The following is a 15,411-nucleotide window of genomic DNA, read 5'->3' as shown; positions in this document are numbered from 1 at the left end:
TGTAGATATGGAGGTCTAGATTGAAGAAGTAAAATAATCTGGATTTGGGTAAATTCGATGAGAAATAGTTTATTGTGATCTGAGTAATATTGACTTTTGATTGAGGATTTGGCGCATCTGAGCTCAGTTTTACATTGTTGACATCTCTTCTGGAATTTCTGCATCTTTTTCTCAAATATCTTAGGAATTAAGGTACATTTTCCATTTCTTCATTGTTTAATCTCATTGTTTTCTGATATAACTAACTGAGATATTAAAGAGATCTCATCTGTGATTTTTCTTCCTTAGTCCTGCATATACCTCAGCTAGGCCTATAGATCACCTGTCGTATCCGCCTGGCCCCGAAGTTAACTTCTACTTTGTGTTTGGTTATAACATGAAAATGTATTTTATATTTAATTGATATTAATTGTCATTAACATTGTATTGGATATTAATTGTTTCTATTTGGATTAAATCTACTCAGCAGTTATTGATTCCTTACGAAGGTTCACTGTTAAAGTTAAGTTTGGGCCGCATAACGGTAGGAGCCGGTGAGCTCAATGCTGCCCGGACAGCACGCCAAATACGCAATTTCTTTCTACCATCGCTCTATTGTTATTATCTGCATATCTGAACTTGTGAAGTACAAATGTTTTCCAATGCAGTGCATTCCAGAGCAAATGAGCAATCTTGTCTCTGTAATCCTACATTTGTTTGTACATGCTTTTACGGCTTGTTTGCTTTTGCTTTCTTCTTATTCTGTGTAAATAACAGGCTAGGAAATCTGCACGGATTGAGCCAGACATTATCCATGTAACATATGTCCTGAACGGCTGTGATCCTAGTCCACATGACCACGATTGACCCCTGGTGGATTAAGAGATCCAAATTGGCTGTTTGATACAGTATATGGCCGGTCCTGGTTAAGAGTGTCCCCTTCAGTCAATTCTCTCCATTTCTTTCAAGGTCAGCCATTCTCTCCTCCTGGACAAATAGGAGATGGCCTTACCATAATGGGGTATTTGAAATTGATTGGATGTTGTGTCATCACATGGTCAAAAAATGGTAACGCAAATGAGCTGAAGGGATGACAATTCCATCCTTTATTCACCCTTCTGTCATTCCCAACCTGGTGTGCGTTTCCCAAAAGCAACTATTGTTCCAGCAAAGTTCAACGATTTTAGTGTTTCCCGAAACCATCGTTCCAACGATCAATCGCAAACAGCATCGCAAAGTTGCGTGGTTGGAACTATACGTCATCACTCCACCACCTGTATGGCGTCATCAACTAGATTGCAGAACCAACTTGGTTCAAACGATTGATCTCCGACAGAGTTCATACGGTTTCGGGAAACAGTCATATCTGCGTCGTTGATTTCCCCAATGATCCATCGTACTATGGTGGTCAACTAGCGAGTTATGTCGTTGTTCGGGAAACGCACCCCTGTATGACTTTCTTTCGTCTGAAGAACACAAAAGAAGGTATTTTGACGAATGTTTGTAACCAAACAACACTGGACCCCATTGACTTCCATTGTATGACACAAAACCACTGGCACATTTCTCAAAACGCCTTGACTCATGGGTGAATGAATGACAGGATTTTTTTTTGGAGGTGAACTATCCCTTTAACCTACAAGTTCAAAATCACCATAGCTGCTGTAAAGGTCAAAATCTCTTCATTGTACCCGTCAGCCATGGAGTCTCACGTCAAGAGAATTCCGTGATGTGCAAAAAATGAATAAAAAGAGACACCCAGACTGGAGACGGTGGCCCTCCCTGAGTCTTTTGATCCCCACCTTAACACAAACTTCATACAGTATATAACCCTGTTAGGAGTGTCACACGGCACGTCCTTTCATATTAAAGCATGATGTACTAAATCATAGACTTCACGACGGGAGTGCACAGACTTTTCTATTCTTTCCTTGCACGTTTGTTTATTGTCTTAGCTATTTTCCTCCACACATGCATCCTTCAGCCTTTGCTTTGCCGTCTGATGTTCTGTTATTCGGGCTCGAGACACCCACTGGAGGCTCCTCCTCCAGCTGGCCGGATGCACACAGCTTCCTGAGATGAAGGGGAAAGACAATTGATGGTTCGTGAAGGTACTAGGAACAACAAGGAAATGTAAATATTTTGGGTTTGTTTCACGTCCAGCACACTGATCGGTCTTTGAAAGCACGTACATTTAGTTGAACTTTGTTACAGTTACGTTTTCTGGCTGCTGAACAAAACATTGCGTAACAATTGCAGAAGTGTATTTTTACTTGGTTCTCCGATTTACGGCCTGCTTGTTTAGAGCAAGACTATATGATGGCTCTCTACAAGAATAAGAATTGTTGTTCAATTTCCATAAATATCTTTTTTATACACACACCATGTGCCTGTTTGTAAGGTTTAATAATATATAATTGTCCCTTTATTTGTTGGTTTGTTGCAAAGTTACAGGAACATATTTTGATATCTATGCTAATTGTTTTGACAGAACTGAATGAGCTTAGTTTCCTTAATTAAAGAAAAATATTTCATGTGTTTGATGTTTGATAAACAGGCATAATTAGTCAACATTACTTAACGTATTTAATGTTTCATGCTATATACTCTCCCATTTGTAACCTTTTACCTAAAGAATTGTAAATGAATACATGTAAGTGTACAATTTATGTAATGTAAGGATTATGTTGTGCTGACTCTTTGATGTGCTACAAGTCAATAAATTTCTCTTCCTGTCATTGCAGTTCAACATCCTGTTGGCAGTTGGCAAATGCCAGTTTATGAAGTGAAAGGAAGCCAATTTTTGTAATTCCTCCTGGGTGCCTGTTTAGAGATACCATTTATTTACAGGTAACCTATTTTATTTTCTTCCATATGCCTATAATTTACTCTGCCATTTTTAAGAATACTCTAATTATACGAGGTTATTTTATTTTACTAAATTATAACTTTGAAAACTTTTCTGTATTTTTTTAATCAAAAACATAGTCCTAAAAATAATTGGAAGAAATAATAAACAAAATATTAGCCTAAAATATTATTATAATAATAAACAAAAATTGAAATAACAATTAAAATAACAAAATTGCAAAAAAATGAAGTTAAAATTAACATAAAAACAAAAAATAAAGTCTCACTAACAACAAAACTATAATAAATCTGTTCTAAACTAAAAAATGCTGGGTTATTTTAGGCCTGTCAAATTATGAATCGGGATTAATCCCAAATTAATCCAGACCAGAAAAATGATGTATTTACATACTGTGCATATTAATCAAATATTTTAAAAAACATGCACATACATGCAATTGTTTAAGAAAAAGAAAATATATATATAAACATTTATTAAACAATTTAAATGATTGGTAAATACATGTAAATATATACATTCGTGTACATGTATGCGTTTATAAATACAAAGTTAAAATGCACGGTACACATACAAATATTATGTAGACACAAACTTTATTCTAGATGCGATGAATCGTTTTATTAACGATTAACTATTTTGAACCCAGCTGTTCAGATGTAAATTAACCTATGCTGGGTTGTTTAAACCTATTGTTGGGTTAAATATGAACCATTTCTAACAAAATCTAACAGTTGTCCTTCTCTGTCCCAATGTTGGGTTAAATTTGATCCTGAGTGCAACATTAGTCTTTGCGCTGTAAGCATTTAGTCGACACTATTATCATTGTTTTCTTTCATATGCTTATAGTTTAATGAGAGATTTCAAATTCTAACACTAGCCTTTGCACTGTACGCGATTTACCTTGTTCCCAATGACAAAACAAGAAAAAAGCTCCTGTTCAGAGCATTTATGCAATCCTTTCCACAGATGCCGAAGAGATTAACATTGTAAACAATTGTTGCACTCAGAGGAAAGGACCTGACCCTAGGGAAGCGAATGTGTTCTGCCAACCTCCGGGGTTCTCATTTCTTCATCTCATGAGCAAGATGAATAATATCCAATAGAAAAATTTCATCTGTAGGACAGGAACCGTAATAGCTCTAATGCCTTTTGTGATAATGGCTGTTTGTTGACGCTGAGAAAATTGACACAATCAACAGACAATGTGCAACAGACAATCTCAAAGACCCCATATTGAACCCTGTATCCTCCAGAGGGAGACCTCCGCACTGTTTTGAATGGGTGGCGTAAACAAAGGACAAGAGGTGGGTAAAGGGACACAAGTGGGAGCCAATAGAAACCAGCTCTGGGTTCTCTATGGATTTTAAGAGTCAATAAGAGCTCTAGTGAACACAGTTCAACACTTTGACAAGTCCGGGCATTTGACTTATAAACACCAAGGCACATAAACTGAAGTTTCTTGCGACTTTCCTCAGGATTATTCACATAATTTAGAATCTTGCCTTGAACCAGTTCCCTTAAAATGAGTCTCGTCCTCGCGCTGGAATAGAAGAGCACTTGAACTTTTTTGTGCAAAGAATTTATAGACTGTGCCTGAAAGGTAGGAGCGCTTCTGTGTGGAATGTGTGAGTCTTGCTTGAATGCGCTAAAACGTCCAACCTTTCAACATGTCAAGGAGCCGTTAAACCTGTAAAGTGATTCATTTCATTCTCACTTCTCTTTTTAAACCATACGCCACTTCAGCTGAAAGAGACGATATGTTCTGCAGAAGCGATCAAACTGTCTGGTGATTCAAATTCAGAGCGAATGGCCAAAAATGTTAAAATGGCTAATTCAAAACACATCTTGTATTTTAACACTGAATTTGGTCTAATGAAATGATGGTGTGTGTGAAGAGATGTTACCTCTCGACTTTCTCCGACTGCTTTTGCTTCACTTTGAATTCAGTTAATAATGAAGCGTTTGAAAGAATTTGACAATACCGTTTTACCGTTGTTATGGCTGTCTGGAATGCTTGATTCTGATTGGTCAAAGTGGCAGATTTGTCATTGTTTGTATGAATATTATAAATAAATCAATACTGCATTCTGCATAAGCTGCATAGCTGCATTCATGTATAAAATGCCTCATTGTGACAAACATATAAGACCCTGATTTTGTACAATGGTTGTATGTTATTCCTTGCATATATAAATGTGGTTTTAAAAAGAAATACCTTAAGGAAGGTCTCGTAGATCAATTGTGATCAGACAATAATGTGAAGTCTAGATTGGAAATAAAATACTTTTACAGATGACAAAACAAATCCAAAAGCACATGTAGACAGGCTTAAATGGCAAAGGGGAAATTAACCAGATATTATTATGAGGCTCCTCTCTCTCTCTCCCTGACATAAACCTGTGATCCTCCTACAATAATGTAAGTCACATTTCCATTTTGGAGGGCATGTTCGCTTTAAAAGCCTCCTGCTGTGGCTTTACAAAATACTTGATGTGCTCAGGTAGGCTGCAAGGTTTTATGCGTAAAGGCACCGAGAGTCTCGTACTGTCGGTGGTTCCTTTGAACGCTTTTCTTCCACATGTATGCACAATGAAAGTGTCAGATTTGATTCTGTTTCTTTATGTGGGAAGCTTTGATGGTCGTGTAAGTATTTGTGGAGAACATATCATGTGCATGAAGTTTTCAGACATCACTGATCAATGAAACATCAAAATTATATTTTATTTACTAAAAAGTTTTTTTTTATTGATGGCAGTTTAAAACCCCTTGACTCACAGTGTTTCTATTTCTTTTTAAAGACCTTTGTGAACACCCGTTCACCAGCACTCAGGAGCCATGGCACCTGCTGTCGGAGGTCCCGTGGGCTACACCCCTCCTGAAGGGGGCTGGGGTTGGGCTGTGGTCACTGGCGCCTTCATTTCTATTGGATTCTCCTATGCCTTCCCAAAGTCCATCACTGTGTTCTTTAAGGAAATAGAGACGATCTTCGATGCCACCAGCAGTCAAGTGTCCTGGATCTCTTCCATCATGCTTGCTGTCATGTACGGAGGCGGTAAGCAGTGACTCCCTCTTTCTAAAGGAAGATCCCATCCTTCATATCCTTTAACCAAACATACTCCGTCTCATAAAATTGATTCATTCTGCAACTTGGTCGTTTAATCACTTTTAAAACAAGAGGTTTTGCCATCCATTGGAGGCAGCGGTGAGATCATGACACGGGTAAAGACGATCCCGACGTGGTTTATCAATAGATGGGCGTTCGTGAAAGGTCCTCATTCATGTGAATGGTAGAAATAAGAGGCAATGCTAGACAAGACTTAGTCATCATCCACTGGCTGCTTTGCTGAGAGATTGAGCTCTGAATGGGCAACTCTATCTCTCTCTAGAGTCTTTCTTCTCAGTCAGCTCTTTATTCTGCAAGTGTCAGATGTTTTCCTTGGAGAGAGATGAGGAGATGAGACGCCTTAGTCGGGAGTCACAAAGACTTGTGATGACTAGCGTCAATAGCGAACCTGTCTCAGTAAGTAGAACACCGCCGAATGACGCCAGGCTGCACACGTTCATGCTTAGGCTCCTGAGCAAATCAAACACGGGTTTAAAAAATATAGACCGGTGTGAATGAGGTTAGATTGTTCTTGACAGTATGGTGTCACATTTTTGGTTTATTAGTAATCAAAGCTATTGTTTAGATCTGATGCAGACCAATTAGTGTATAGTGCACACATACAACATGTTTTTGAAGCTGTTAAAACATCCAGGGGGTTAAATAAAATGCTAATTGGCTCGTGTTATGAACCATAGGTCAATGCTAATGTCAACTCAAAATGAAATAAGTATTTCATACACCAAACATCTGCCTAGATTTTACAATCTTAAGAACAAATGTGCTTACAAGGTTCTTCACAAAAGAAACTTTTTAAGTTCCACAAAGAACTTTTCATTGAAGAAACATTCTTTTTCTTTATTCTATATATGAAGAATGACAAAGTACCTTTTGTGAAATAGAAAGGTTTGTTGGATGTAAGAGGTTCTTTATGGAACCATTTAGACCAAAAACTTTCTTCTATGACAATGTGAAGCAACTTTCATTTTTACGATTGTAGTAATTCTTGAAATTAGCATAAATGTTGCCACTAAAAAATATATTTCAGGCAGTACGTTTTAAGAGTTTTTTTTATTGTTTTCTCACTAAACAAACTAAATCAAAGAATAAAAACACTATTAATTCAAATTGCAAAAAATTCAGTATTCATAATATTTTTTACATTCAGTTTATGAAACGACACTTGGGTTCACAACACTGTAGTATTAAGATATTGTAAACAACATATATAAAATAAAACACATTTTTTTATAATAATGAAAAGTATACTTTGATAAAATAATATAATAAAATAAAATAAGATATATATATATATATACAAAAAGTTTTCATGTATTTTCAATAAAATTGTTGTTCTATAACTGGCAAATTCAAGGTTTACTTGAATCTTCTGTATACTGCAAGATTACAAAAAATTTACATGGAAAAAATAAATATAAATGGAAAAAATAAAGGAAAACCTAAAAGAGAGAGTTTATTAAAGCATAAAACTTTAAATGATTAAATGATTAAATACTGAGTTGTAAAAAAGCACGTTTTAATACTTTTTATTGATTAGATATTTGCAAAAACATAAAGGGTTACTAATAATGATGATTTATGGAGTAAAAAATCTAAAAATAGACAAAAAAAAAAAATCTGTACCAATGAAATGACACAATTGTTCACAAGATACACGAGAACCAATGGTATCTCACAATTACAGCTGACTTTTTACTTCGTCTGGTAAACCCGGAAGTTCATAGGATGTGAAGACTTGCTGCAGAGGGTGCTCACTTCAGTGTCTTTTCCACATAAAAATTTAGCGTTTGACCTCGATCAGTACACTTGGAACATTGCACGTATTGAAAAACAATTGTGATTGTTTCATATGCTGTATTTTATGTTATATAATAAATAAATGTTAGGTTACTTGCTCAAAATGCGTGAATGGTTTAATGTGTAGTATAAATACAGTTCATCCTAAGACCAATTGAACCGTAATATTGAAGTAACAGAAGCAAACCAAGTACATACGGTAACAAAATAATTTCAACAAAGATGTAAGGAACCGTATTTTATTGAATTTGTCATTCATTATCAAAACAGAACAGACTACCTGGCCACAAATAGTCGAGTGCCTTGGAATGCCTCCAACCTCATTGTTGGATATAACTATCTTTTTTACGTTATAAAAACAAACATTTACTTTTAATTGATCATAAGTACTGTATTTGTCTACAATTGATTTGCACACAATTGTAAGCAATTTACGTTATGTGTTTCTCTAACGTTACCAACAAACCTTGTTTCTTCAACATTTTCTGTAATTCATTTACATTTTACATTTATGCATTTTTACATTCATTTGGCCGTCAAGTAATACTGTTAACAGTCAAAAACACATTTATGAAAATTCCTTTATACATACTTTATTATTAAAGCAAAAGTCGGTTTAAATGCGAAGAATGTGTTATTACATTATGTCCGCAATTTTTCTTCCAAGTGGGAAAACTAAAAATCTTTCCTAGTGGTGAAGCTTTCGGCTGTTTCCATCGTGTGTCTTAGTCTTACAACATATTATACAACAAAAACATACCATTTTATCTCTGAAATGAAGCGAAATTGAATTGAATAGAAGATAGAACATCACGACGTTGTTACCTTACAAATGGCGGTGATACCCATAATGCACTTCAGTCATTTTTCGGCACCACACCGGTAGAGGCATTCATTCAGTGAACGATTCAGTGCGTCGTATTTGAGCAAAGTGACAAACGTCTTTTCTTGTTGTATATGTTACGTCAAACAGGATGTGGTCTCGCAGGACAAGCGTTTGGGTTTATTCCAGTACAGTTAAACTTGACGGCCATGTGAGAGGCACAAGACTTTACATTTGACCCCTACTCCTACATTGTCCCTTCTGGACCAGTAGAATTAATTCCCTACTGTAGGCGAGAGGCGATGCATAACACATGACCCAGATGATTACAGAACCAACCATGCGTGGAAAATTTCAAGCGTTTTGTTCAGAGGCCAGCGAACAGAACCACATGCAATATAACCGCCACTGCCTTGTGCTCACTTCTATAGAGGAAACACAGGAAGTGTGAGAGGATTTTATGCTGAGTTGTGCACATCCGCTTAATAAATCCCATCATTTGCTGTGCAGCAATGTATTTCGTATATATATTTAATGTTATTCATAACAACTCACGTTCCCACTAATGCAACAGAATAGATTAGCATTGTTTTATCACGAAATGCAGGTTGATTCGGTTCATTCTGACGGTATATGAAGGTGTCTTTGGTTCCCATTGACATTCAGTTATGTGCTTGTTGTCTTCCCATCTGTATTTTGATGCCCCTCCTGCCCGTTCATGAATACAGCCGCTTTGACTCGCCCGCGAATAAGTCTGGATGCCCTCGAAGCAAATACTGTCACATAACATTTGCTTTCTTTCCGGGTTGCATTGTTTTGGCATTTCGGTCCGAGACGTCTTTCCAGAAAGACCTCTCCTGATTTAAAGCTTGTTGTTGGTAACCCGGGCAGCCCAGAGCTACTTTGCCCAAAGCAGAAAAGGTCTTGTTAAGAGGCTATTTACATGAATACGGTAGATTTGATCTGTCAGCGGTGGGTTTTTGTTTAATGTCACCCAGGAGAAATTCTAATTGAAAATCAGCCTGTGCCACGCGTTCACAGTCACTTTCATTTTTCTGTGCGCCTTCACTATTACCAAAACTACACAAAAGAAAGTGCAGGGAGTATAATAATAATATTTTTAAAAGAAAAGGGCTGGCTTTCCTCTAGTGTTATTTCTTGATCAAAGCTCACTAATTCAACAAGTTAAAGCTGTAGTGAACTTTAAAAAAAGATGAAGTTTACCAAAGTTCTTTAATTTATAAAAGTTAAGAAAGCTTTCCCTTCACTTCCCGTCTTCCATTGGTTGGACAAACAGTTCACGAAACTGTGCTCTTAGTTGTGCCAATGCTATTGAGTTTTGCTCGTTGGGGTCGCAGTGCTTTGGGATGCAGTATGTTCTTCTGTCAAACACCACAGGAGATATTTTGAGAAATGTTTTATATTGAAAGTCAATGGGGTCCAATTTTGTTTGGACACCAAAAAATCTTCGTTTGTGTTCTCCATAAGAAAGAAAGTCAAACAGGTTTAGAATATCATGACGCTGAGGGAAGGATTAAAGGGTTTTCATTTCTGGTCAAACTGTCCTTTTAAACTTCTGGTAATAATGGTTTAAGAAGCTCAAGATCTTCAAGCTAATGACGTTGTGCATTTCCGCATAAAAAATGTGTTAATGTGTTTATTCGTACATGTTTGGAGCTGGCTTGCCCTCCCCTCTGTGTGAGGTGGATTAGGGGAGGCAAACAAGGCAGCCTATTGTACTGTGAGGTTGAAGACGTGCAGGAGCTCACCATCACTCCCCGGTTTTCACATGATTAGATTCTTTCCTACACTCATGATAGGATTTGGATCCAGTACGTTGAATATCTAAACGCGAGCACGTATCTGGAAATATCTTTGGGATTGCTCCCTTTGGTGCTGGAAGGGAGTATCTCAACACATCAACTTGGTGTGTCAGGGATGAAGTTTACTGTGCAGGAAATGTGTTTTGAGTATCGTATAGGAAGGTGGTTTAACATTGGTCCAACAGTATCTGCATTTCAGAGTTAACATCTTTGGAGAAATGGCTGTATGACGGTGGGAAACAGCAAAATCTGCAGTTTGATGAATACTGCAGTAATATGCCCTGTCAACTTTTCTTTGTACTTCTTTACAGAGCTACAACGCCCTCTGGTGGTGCGATGATAGAACAACAACTTATTTACAATATAAAATATGTTTTATTTTATGTGTTTAAAGATGATTTTATCCAAGTTTATCAGTCTGTGTTTACCCTAAAAATAACTTGTGAGCTTTGCACTGAGCTACAACACCGCTAATAAAATGGATTAATGTAATACACATTCCTGCTTTTGTTGCAAACAATTCATTTGTACACAGCTCTCATAGAAATGTCTCAATAGTTTTTTCCAAAATGAATATTTTTTTTTAAAACATTTGAATTTGAATATGAATGTATTTTATAGTTAAGCAGTTATTTATTCTATTAAATAAATATTTTTTGTGACCCCCTTTGCTTTCAAAGGGATCCTCTACCCAAAAAAGAAAAATTCTTTCGTGAATTTCTCCTCCCCCATGTTTTTGAAACTTGAATAAATGTCTTTGTTCTGTTGAACACAAAGAAATATTTTTGGAAAAAAGTGAGCTACTGACATTTCTGGGACATCATTGACTAGCATATAAGATAAATTATTGTTTCTTTTTTGTTGTTGTTCTGTTAAACATAAAGGGGCGGTTTTCCAAACAGGGTTTAAGACTAGTCCAAGACTAATTTAAAGGTTAGAGGCGTCTTGATCGAAAACAATTTGCAATGACATACCTTAAAAAATATTAGTGCAATTGTTTTGTCTGGAGATACACACGTTATGTTTTTTGTAAGGACATTTTTTAAAACGACTTAAATATCCTAATTTAACGAATAATCCTGGTTTAAGTTTATCCCTGTCCTGGAAGATGCCTCAAATTTTGATATTTTGAAGAATTTACGGTAGTAAAGACAACAGTTCTGGGTACCACGAACCATAACTTTAATACATGCTTAGTGATGTCCCAGAAATGTCAATTGCAAACATTCTTGCAAATTTCTTTCTTCGTGATCAACAAAACAAAGAAATCTATTCAGGTTGGAACAACTTCAGGGTGAGCAATTCAGGACAGAGTCGTTCTTTTTGGGTGGAGTATCTCTTTAAAATAGTCTTTGGTTTATAAAATGGTTTTGCTGGCTGGTTTGGTCAAGCATCAAACCAGTTCTTATGGTTTTATGCTTAATAATTTTTTCATCTCTCCGCGAGATAACACAATGATGTGACATCAGATCTTTGTGAGGTCCATAATGTACAGTCTGTTTTAGTCATTCTTTCTTATGCATAAACCTTACATTATCATTAAAGATCCAATCAAATTTACAGTTTGTAAATCTATACATATTTTTTTTTCCTTATTGTCATACATTCTTATATGTTTACATTGTATGCATGTATGTAAAAGAGAAAGGTTTTCTTTAAGCACTCAATGTTTCATCCACAGGTCCAGTTAGCAGTATTCTGGTCAATAAATATGGATGTCGGCCCATTATGATTTTGGGAGGTCTTCTCTCGGGAACAGGACTCATTGCGGCTTCTTTCTGCAACAGCGTTGAGGGCTTATACTTCTGCATTGGTGTTGTGGGAGGTATTAAAATCTAACACATTTCATTGCTCTTGTTTAATGCATTATACAATATTACAATGTTTCACTCTAGTGGCACATTTCTTTGTCACTTTGAGGAAACTAAATTATGTTTTTTCACAGGTCTGGGACTGGCATTTAATCTCAACCCAGCTCTCATTATGATTGGCAAATATTTCTACAAGAGGCGACCGATAGCTAATGGTATTGCGATGGCCGGTAGTCCAGTCTTCTTATGCACTCTCGCTCCTTTGAACACGTGGTTCTTCGATCAGTTTGGCTGGAGGGGAAGTTTCTTGATCCTGGGTGGATTTCTGCTCAACTGTTGTGTAGCCGGAGCACTTATGAGGCCCATAGGTCCAAAGCCTCAACCGGCAGTCAAAGTAGTAAATGGCAACGGCAGAGCGGACGAACGAAAGAGCGTGATCGAGAAGATCAACGGTTTTATCGATCTGTCGCTCTTCAAGCATCGCGGCTTCTTGCTGTACCTTCTGGGTAACGTAATCTTGTTCTTCGGCCTCTTCTCTCCCCTCGTGTACCTGAGCAATTACGCCAAGAGTAAAGACATTGCGAGGGATAAGGCGGCTTTTCTGCTCTCTGTCCTGGGCATTGTAGATATGGTGGCACGACCCTCTATGGGAATGGTGGCCAACACGAAATGGGTGAGACCGAGGATCCAGTACTTCTTCGCCGTCTCTGTCCTTCTCAATGGTGTGTGTCACCTGCTTGCCCCTCTGTCGACGGACTATAAAGGGTTTGTCATTTACGCCATCTTCTTTGGCTTTGCCTATGGGTGGCTGAGCTCCGTGCTCTTTGAGACCCTAATGGATCTTGTGGGGGCACAGCGTTTCTCCAGTGCTGTTGGGCTGGTGACAATTGTTGAATGTGGGCCTGTGCTGCTTGGACCTCCTTTACTTGGTGAGTATGGAGTGTGTTGACCCACACACACACCCCGACAAACAAAATGCACAAAATAATTTAACCCTTGTATTCACAGATGTGGACTCACAGCATTATTCAGTTTTTAAATCAATCGAGCCTTAAATTGTATTTATGTACAAGTAAACAAATGTTTACTTCATCCAAAAAAAGCAACACAGGGAGCATAAGAGTAATATTTGTCATTTATATTTATGATTGATATAATTAAAATGTAACCTCTGTTAAAGGTCCAACATATCATTTTTGGAGGATCTGTTGACAGAAATGCAATATAATACACATAACTATTTCTTCAGAGGTGTTTACAAATCTTACATAAGGGAGTGCTATGTATTTATTACCTTAGAATGAGCTATTTCTATCTAGAAGAGAAAACATGATCACATCTTATTTCAGTGTCAGCCACCGGGCCTTGAAAGGGAGGAGGGAGGGGTGGAGTGAGCCGTTGCAATTCGCAACCTTACCACTAGATGCCACTAAATTTCATACAAGGGACCTTTACATTCTATAAATGTAACAATACTTTAGAAATGTTTACTTCATCTAAATAACAAGCAACACAGGGAGCATATTTGATCAAATATTTGTCATTAATATTTATGAATAATATTATAAATATGTAATAACATTTATGAAACAATCCTATTATTTCATTCTATTCAATATTAAATAATTTGTATTATTTTATGTATATTTCTGTAAAAATATGATTTGAATGAAAATATTAAAAAATTGTTGAATAAATACATATTGTTAGTGAACATTGAAAACGAGTCCCCAGACCATAACACAACTAAGGGCTTAATAAAAAAAGCATTTTGTAAAATCGTTTTTTAATTGCATTCAGATTTCCTGGCCTCATAATGATTAAGAGACATGGGATATTTGTACTTTTAAAGATTAATTAGTTACACCAAAGGAACCAAAAAAATAAACTAGTGAAGGCGAAAAGGGATTCAACCAAAAAGGACTTTCATTTTGGTAAAAACAAGCAAACATGTTAGCTTTTAGTCTTGTGAAATATCAAAAAATTATCTATAAAATGTATTTCGAGATGAATTTGTACGTTGATGAATCCTGTTCACTTGTTAGTTTAAATGAATCAAACAAACATTTGACCTTTTTATGTGAGAACTCTGTCTGCACTTACAGGAAAATTCAAAGACCTTTACCACGACTACCAGTACACTTACATGGGCTGTGGGATAATCCTTCTGGTTGGAGGTGTGTTTCTTTTCATCGGAATGGGCATCAACTACAGGCTTCTGCGTAAGGAGGCAAAAGAAGAATCCATGAGAGCAGATCTCCAGGGGAGGGAAGATGATGGCAGCAAGGATGGTGTGAAAAGAGAACCTGGAAAAGAGGTTTCAGAAGCATTGAAAGCAAACGATGAAAATACAGCCGAGCATACTGTGTGAATCTTTCTATCCCGTTCATTGATTCTGTTAAATTACTGTTGTTGATTCTGGCGTCACTTAATGTCTAAACACTGGATCTAAATACAAACATTCATCATGACAATTCTGTTTGCTGAGATAATGATGCAAAACAACCATTACCACCATCCATACTGTAAAATCTGTATTCAAAATGTTATGAATTTGGTTTAAAAAAGTTTACCGTATGACTAGTTTTTACATAAAGGACATGTTAGTGAATGAGGAGAATATAACAATGCACAATTTTGAATATTTGCACGCTCCTTTATTTCCATAAACACTGTGCAATTCTTGCATTATCAGTTTCACTTGCCATGGTCTTATATTCTCACATTTGTTTGTGTATGTATACACTATCTATATACAGGTAGATATAAATTGGTTACAGCTGCATCTCTACTGCATTGTTCTTGTTATGCCAAATAATGTAGGCCGGGGAAAGTTTAAATAGTTTTCAAAACAGTCAGAATAAAAATGATTCATTTTAATATGAATTTTATTGCATCCTTGTTCATTTCTCATGCATTTGGCGCTCAGATCTCATGATCTGTTAAGGTTTAATGAACTGTTTTACGTTTGGGGACCCAGGGAATTAAACTTTTACCCTTCATAGTATCCAATCATATGAAATAGCCTAATAAATGCGATTGATTCAACCAAATCACACTGCAGAAAAATACAATAAATGACAAACATCTGTCACTTTTCAAGTCACTTTTCAAGTCACTTTTAATAAACATCATTAATGCATTAAAATGTGAGGTAATTTTTTTTAGATATAATCAAATTG

At 36.5% G+C, this 15,411-nt stretch overlaps 1 protein-coding gene across 2 annotated transcripts; it reads left to right on the top strand.

The window, feature by feature from the left end:
• Positions 1 to 2,078: 2,078 nt before the first annotated feature.
• On the top strand, positions 2,079 to 15,313 carry slc16a1a (solute carrier family 16 member 1a). Of its 2 annotated transcripts, XM_056751064.1 has the most exons (6): positions 2,079 to 2,112; positions 2,724 to 2,829; positions 5,650 to 5,903; positions 12,100 to 12,243; positions 12,364 to 13,158; positions 14,335 to 15,313. In XM_056751064.1, the coding sequence occupies exons 3-6, from the start codon at positions 5,687 to 5,689 to the stop codon at positions 14,598 to 14,600; spliced, it is 1,422 nt and encodes a 473-aa protein (XP_056607042.1). In that variant the 5' UTR covers positions 2,079 to 2,112; positions 2,724 to 2,829; positions 5,650 to 5,686; the 3' UTR covers positions 14,601 to 15,313. The 2 variants fall into 2 exon arrangements, with proteins under 2 accessions (XP_056607042.1, XP_056607041.1); XM_056751063.1 differs by lacking the exons at positions 2,079 to 2,112; positions 2,724 to 2,829 and adding an exon at positions 4,238 to 4,451.
• The last annotated feature ends 98 nt before the right edge of the window (positions 15,314 to 15,411 follow it).

The sequence above is a fragment of the Triplophysa dalaica genome, chromosome 6 (assembly GCF_015846415.1).
Source record: "Triplophysa dalaica isolate WHDGS20190420 chromosome 6, ASM1584641v1, whole genome shotgun sequence".
NCBI classification, from domain to species: domain Eukaryota; kingdom Metazoa; phylum Chordata; class Actinopteri; order Cypriniformes; family Nemacheilidae; genus Triplophysa; species Triplophysa dalaica.
This window is presented reverse-complemented; position numbering and strand designations above follow the sequence as displayed.

What these genes read in the sequence shown, in the direction of transcription:
- slc16a1a (XM_056751064.1), top strand. Translation starts at nt 5,687, where the DNA reads ATGGCACCTGCTGTCGGAGGTCCCGTGGGCTACACCCCTCCTGAAGGG. An exon ending in TGCTGTCATGTACGGAGGCG is followed by an intron (nt 5,904 to 12,099) that starts GTAAGCAGTGAC and finishes TTTCATCCACAG; the next exon opens with GTCCAGTTAGCAGTATTCTG. An exon ending in GCTTGGACCTCCTTTACTTG is followed by an intron (nt 13,159 to 14,334) that starts GTGAGTATGGAG and finishes CTGCACTTACAG; the next exon opens with GAAAATTCAAAGACCTTTAC.